Source organism: Diorhabda carinulata, chromosome 2 (genome assembly GCF_026250575.1).
Source record: "Diorhabda carinulata isolate Delta chromosome 2, icDioCari1.1, whole genome shotgun sequence".
NCBI lineage: Eukaryota > Metazoa > Arthropoda > Insecta > Coleoptera > Chrysomelidae > Diorhabda > Diorhabda carinulata.
The window spans coordinates 13,383,407-13,390,647 of record NC_079461.1 but is presented as its reverse complement, the minus strand read 5'-3'; the positions used below and the strand labels follow the sequence as shown (position 1 = coordinate 13,390,647).

General features: G+C 31.3%; 1 protein-coding gene across 1 annotated transcript; it reads left to right on the top strand.

The window, feature by feature from the left end:
* The first annotated feature begins 451 nt into the window (after positions 1-451).
* Positions 452-946, top strand: LOC130903732 (uncharacterized). The gene has a single exon (XM_057815982.1). The coding sequence runs from the start codon at positions 452-454 to the stop codon at positions 944-946; it is 495 nt and encodes a 164-aa protein (XP_057671965.1).
* Positions 947-7,241: the final 6,295 nt, after the last annotated feature.

The window sequence follows — 7,241 nt, the reverse complement described above, 5'->3', positions numbered from 1 at the left end:
TCATTCTTCATCAACTTTTCTCAAAAATGTAAAATGTATAAGAAATTCTCATTTATTTCCTATTATTGAATTGGTTTTAATTTTTGTATCAAATTTTTGTATTTTTGTAAGTATCAAAGAACAAAATCCAAGCCAAAGTGAACAGAGTGCTAACGGAGCAAATAGCATTACACAAAAGGATTCGCCAGGGAGACTCCTTATGCCACTTGCTTTTCAATATCATTATGGACGAAATAATCAAGAAAGTGAGAAAGCTAAGTGGCTACCAGATGGGAGACCGAAATATTACAATATTATGTTAATGAGGATGATCTTCAAAGGCTTTCACATGAGTTCAACTACACTGCTAAATCTTTGAATATGATAATATCTACGTCCAAAACAAAGTGTACGATCACATCCAGAGCTAAGATGTAAGCTAGCCGTAGACGACCAGATAATTCACCAATTAATGAAATTCGAATACCTAGGAATCGAGATTTCAAGATTTGGAGACGTAGAGAACGAAGTAAGAGAGAAAACAACTGAACCCTCAAGAATAGCAGCATGTTTGAACGAAACCATATGGCAAAATAAGCATATCGAAATAGAAGCCAAATCGAGAATATACAAGGCCACGGTAAGACCCATAATGACATACACCGCAGAGATACGGACAGAAACGGCGAAAACCAAAAGAATTATTGAAATAGCAGAGATAAAAGTGCTACGCAGGATAGCCGGAAAAACCCTACTGGACAGGGAAAGAAGTGAGAACATCAGAAGATTTTGCGAAATAGATGACGTCAACGAATGGGTTCTATCAAGAAAGAAAGACTGGAATGAGCACATAAGTCGTATGGATAACAACAGAGTGGTCAAGACAGCGCGCGATAAATTCCCATTGAGCCGAAGGAGTACCGACCGATTCAGAAAAAGGCGGAGCGACAACCTCGAAATAGAATAGAAGGCAAGGATGTCGAAGATAAAACAGACACGGAAGAAGAAGTATTAACTATGATACATTACCTCTTATCTTCCATTCTTGGAATCAGCAAAAAAAATTGTTTTTAATAGAAAATTCCAAATTCATTATAATTCTGGAGTCCAATTTCAAAGATGGCAGCATGTTATAATTGAAATGTAATGTTGATAAGTGCTTAGATTATGTGATTTGTATCCAGATCCATAAAAGTAACTAGTATACAAAAGCAGATATTAAAATAACGATTAATATTTTACTATTGCAACAACCCTCGTATATATAAAAATCCAGGAACCCAATCTGAAAAAAAATTAACACGTTTTTCAATAAGTTGTCATTAGCTGTGAAAAAGCAGTAGCATTAAATTCAAACTGGGTGATCTAGAAGTAGCATCCCTAGCGATTGCGGTTTCGAAATAATGGAGTAGGCAGGTGTACAAAATCTGATTTCGATGATTTCGTGGTTATTGATTCTGATCAATTTTCAGCCAGTGAACTATGAGACCCTCACGTAATCGTGCAGGTGAAAATCGATCAACGACAATGAAGTAATTTAAGTAATTGGACGACCCTAGCAATTATTTTAATATTTGTATTGCCGCCCTCTTTAATTTACTTGGAATATTTTTGTTTGTTTGGAATAAGGAAGAAGTAGCCGAGATACGTCTTTCTATCAAAGTTTTTCTTAATAAATTTATGAGTATTTCTCAGAAATTAGACAAACTCTATTAATATTTCTACTGTCTGATAATCATTTCAATCAATACATCAAGGAATATTCTGAATCCAAAAGACTTAGTTTATCGCGATGTCATTATCTAGTTCGGTATCTGTGAGTGGATACTTCTAAGAAATGTAGTCTTCAAAGCATCTATGCAGGTAGCGAGAATACTTTTGATTTAGATGTAATGATGGTAACCGCTGAATAAATAAAATTGTTCAGCCGTTTACTACGAGGACATGACTACTTCATTATTTGAAAAATGGTTTCGTGATCAACTTCTACTCAATATACCAGTCAATTATAGTCGCTGTCATGGATAATGCGTCATACAATTCGCAACAGAAGGAAAAAATATCCTACAATTAAAAAAATACTGACATATCAACACTGATTGCTTTCAGATGTTGAGATGTCCATCAATAAGCTTCAACTGAACAATGAAACAATGGACTGAAATTATTCACCGTTCCTGTCCGCTTTATTGTTAAAACATTGCTAACAATTTGAAGATATGAGTTTGTTATTAACTATAAAACCAACACACAAATCTAAATATAAAATATACAGACGGAAAATACAATACATAACGATATTACCTTTTAAAATGTATATATAATATATAATATACATTGTGAAAACCAACAAATTCAATGATGTGAGAAAACCAGATAATAAAATTGAATATACGGCAATCTCAAAATATGTGAAAATTTGTAATTAAAAATCATTAACAGCACTGATAACATTTGAATATTAGTAGAATGTAATTTCCAGTGAATATTCCTTCAAATTCTTGCGAAAGGCAAAAAGCGGTTTTATAGATTTGATTTCAATTTGCAATTGATTGTGCATTTTACTTCTAGAAAAGTTGAGATACAGAAAATAAGAATCGCACCACGATTTAAGGGTAGATCGGTAGATCGGTAGATCGGTAGACCGCTAGCTATGGTCCTATACATGTGGAAACATTAAGATTGCTCCAAGAGAAAGTAGTATCGTCCGCTAATAGACAATATTAACCGCTGCTGATGTCTGGAGAGGCGATGACATTGATAAACAGAAGAAACAAAATAGGGCCTAATACTGAGCCTTCACGCACTCCACATTTTATTGACTTGAAGAAAATATCGTTCTATCAACCCTCACAAGCTGACTTCTGTTAGTAAGGTATGACTTAACCATGCGAGAGGTGTGCTCAATTTTCAAAAAGAATATCTGATAGTAGAGTTTGTAACGATTTGGATCACACAATTATTATCGTGTTTTCAACCATATAAAATTATTGTGGGTGTGAAAAACTTGGATATGATCACAATTAATAATAGTTACCTGTAATCATAAATTACAAATCCGCGTTTTTCATTGTCTTGACAAGCGCTTAATTTGAAAAGTAAGTTTATTGGCATATTTTGAGTATCAGTATTTTAACAAATTTTTCAGTAGATTCGAAAAATATGCTTCTGTTTAAAATCACTATTTCTTAATAAAAATCAATTTTTAATATTACTGACTTCCATAATTTCACAACCAAGCTATCCTTCAATTCTACTTCATTGAATATCTGTAACAGCAACCTTAGGAAGATCTTCTGGATAAAGACAAAATAAGTTGGGTTGACATCCACCGATAACCACTGATAACCAGTATCTTTATAATAAATTCATCAGTTTTAAGTAGATAAAAAAACTAAATAGTAGCATAATTTTATTATTTAGTACAGGACATTGTTTCAATATTTATATTAATAGAACAGATTACCAAGAGCAACAAAAAGCTTAAAACTTGCATAAATAATATTTATTCAATTTGAAATGAATATTTTTGCATATATTTGGATACTGACGCCAGGATAAACATTTAACGAGAATAAAATAGAGAAGGATTGTAAATAACCTTTCAATGACTACAATTTATTACTTGTAAGAGAGTGAATATATTCCTTTCCGTTTAATTCAAACCGTATTAAATATTCCAAAATAAATATGTGTATTTCAATTAGCTCCTTTCCTATCTATATAAGTAAATCGTAATCTATCAAGCTACAAGCATTAAAGATTTATCGTTAGTAATCGTAATCGTTCATAATAAATCTCTCAAATTTTTGTTCATTGGAATAATTAATATTTTATTAGCGATTACGGAGTGTATCTGTTGAAAACCTTTATTCATTACATGGTCGTTGTCCAATGATACAAAATGTCAGTGTTAACTGTCGCTTTATTAACATGTTATGTATTAATTAAATTCCTCGAATCTAATCACATAAATTTCTACTAGATATTATATTAAGTTCAATTTTATTTTCTTTTACTTACTGAAGGAAAAATTATCAACTTCAAGATATACGGTTCCTTTCATATAAGATGTGGATATTAAGTCTTGCCCCCCTAAGAATCTCCATTATTTTAGACAAAGATATAAACAATCCTAAAACCCGTCAATTCTAATTTTCATCAAGGAATTTTATAGTACACAAAAAATAGTCACCCATTTACCGTTGGAAAGCGTTTGGAAAGCGGAACTAAAAAATGTCACACTTTGCTTAAATCTCAAATATTTATTAATAACAATTTATTGGCTTAAGATTCACACTTTGCGATTAACGATACAAAAAAAATTACCCTGGTTTTACTTCAATTTTGGACACGAGATATAACAAACATTATCTAATTTTTATTCGTAAACGCTTATAGCAATTTATTTTTTTTTTCTTCAAATAAATACTTTTGTATTTTCAAAAATTGATTGTAAATAATATTGACAAGAACATAGTGAAATTAACATTCGCAATTTGATAACTTTTTTATCCACAACAATCAAAATGGTAAAACCATTATGGTTTAGCAGAAAAATATCAAGCAGTTCTTATATTCAGTGGAACAGACCGTAACTACCATAATGCTATAAAAATATTTAATGAACGTTTTCCAGATCGTCCAATTGATCAACATTACTTTAGACTATATGTTACAAAACTATTTGAAACTTTTTCTGTTGAAAATAAGGAACGGATTAGTAGAAAAAACACTTCTAAGAAAAAACAAGTGGATATTTTGTCTAAATTTGTTGTAAATCCAAAATCCATCCCAATCAAGTAGAAATGTAGGAAGCAAATGCGAAGTAAGTCACAGAACCATTTCAAACATTCAAAAAAAGGAAGAGTTTATCCACATAAAGTGAAAATGGCACACGAATTGACAGATGATCCAGATCGTCGACTGCGATATTGTGAATCTGTGGATAATAATATTTTACAAGATCCAAATCACTTGAGACATATTTGTTTTTCCGATCAAGCCACATCTCATTATGCTGTCCAAGTTCAAAATTTTTTAAATATTTTTTTTTAAAGATTGCGTCGTGAACTCATTGAATAAACACCACGCCAACGTATCTGACTGCTCTGGTTTTCCCTGTAGAGTTATCTTAAACCCTAAATGTATATTAGCCATTTGACGATACTTGCTGATCTCCGTCAAAGAATAATGGATAATTTTTCTTTAGTATAATTAGTCCAGTTCTTTCAACTTAAAAGAATTGATGTAATATGAATATTTTATTTATCTTTAACAATTAACTATTTCATGAAGATTTTTAAATTAAATATTTTTTAGTTCTGATTTCCAAACCCTTTCCAACGAAGTATCGTAAAACCCTACCTTACTATACAAAAAATCTGAGGGGATAACTCTCAAGGGCTGGAGGTAATAGGGGTGACCATTGTTTCTATGCTATAAAACACCTCGATTAAAATAAAAATTTACGATGTGGCAGATTTTTCATGTGTGTCTAAGATAATGGAATATGCGCACCGTAAAATTATATAGAATAACACTGTTAATTAGATACTTATTTGACACAAATCAAGAACTTTTGAAAATTTACAGATTATTTCTCCATTTTTTTTTTATCAACTGGATAGCTTTCTGAGCAGATCAATCTAAAATTGTACTGAACTGTCAAATTATATAAGAGAAAATTATCAATCATGATCAACATGCTTAAAAGGGATTCCATCGAATACATATCATCGTTTAAGTGACATAAGAAGATCGTGATTTGAATTGTTATATTTATTTTTGCTCGTATCAATCGGCACCGTGTAAGTAGATTGGATCCAAAAGTTTATCAGTAAATATTGAGATTATATTCTACTTACATGAAATATGTTTTAGAAACTAGTATATCATTTGATCGGCAAACGAAGATCACTTCTCAGTGAAAACAATCAATGTTCTTGGACCGCAACTCCGAGTGAAGAGGAATTAAGTGAGAGTAAAACTCCTGCGCATTGCAGTTTATATTTTTTATGATCAAAAATATAATAATGTATACAATAATTCAATATAGAATCACAGAACCTGTGATTCTGAGTAGTCTGTTGACATTGAAGAAATGGTCTTAATAGCAAATACCATAAAATTCACAAACTAATTAATGAAAACAAAACCTGAATGAAACCACTATAGACAAGATCATACAAGGAGTACATTCTATAAAGGGTAATGAATTAATTTCAAACGTAAATATTTATTCAGAAATAGTTACGATAAGATGATTTAATCTTCAAGAATTTACAATACAGTGAGTGGATTTTCAAAACATATAATAAAAAACTAACATTTGAATTCAAAATAATTTTAATAAAGATTTTCTTTCCATAATAATTTGATATTACTATAATTTATTGAGATCCTTGTGCTTGAAGTAGGTTACTCAGAAATTTTATGTTAGGTTCCAATTCGGTTATGTTCAGTCTCAAGTTCCCCCGTTCTGTTATATCCAGATAATTCCTCTTTTTCATCAGTAAATCATTTACAGCACTATATCCAAATTTAGCTAAATATAAAGGCGAGAACGGAAACAATAGTTTACATGCACATTTGGTTAAATTTCGGTATTTGATATCCTTGATATTTCTTCACAAAACCGTGCAATCGCTTTTATATTAAATAAAGTTTTAGCTAATTCATGACTTTGCAAGCTGTTTTTGATACTGCATATCAAATTTTTTTTCAAATCAGAAAATATTTTTCTTGAACGAATGTTATAATTGCAATAGAAATACCATTGACGGATCGGGATACCAACGACGAGGTGCTAAGAGGACTGAACAGAGAACGAGGAACTATTAACCATTGTAAAGAGAAGGAAAGCTTCCTACTTCGGCCACATTTTTAGAAATCAAAAATATGCCTTTCTTACTGCTGATCATGGAAGGGAAGATTGATGTCAGGCAAAGCCTGGATAGAAAAAGATTTTCATGATTGAAAATCATTAGAGATTGGTCCCATGTACGTGTTGCCGTAAATCTAATACGCATGACTTAAGATCGTGAGGAATTCTAAAGGATGATTGCCGACCTTCATTAGAATGAAGCAGGCACTGGTAGATGAAGAAGATATTTGCAAAAGTAAGAGTAAATAATAACAAAATATAATTCATTTGATTCAAAAGCTGAATATTCCTTCGCCCCTTCAACTTCGTAACAAATGGTAATATTAATTAAAAAAAACTAAATTTATACGACATCGACGACGAAATACACACGAGG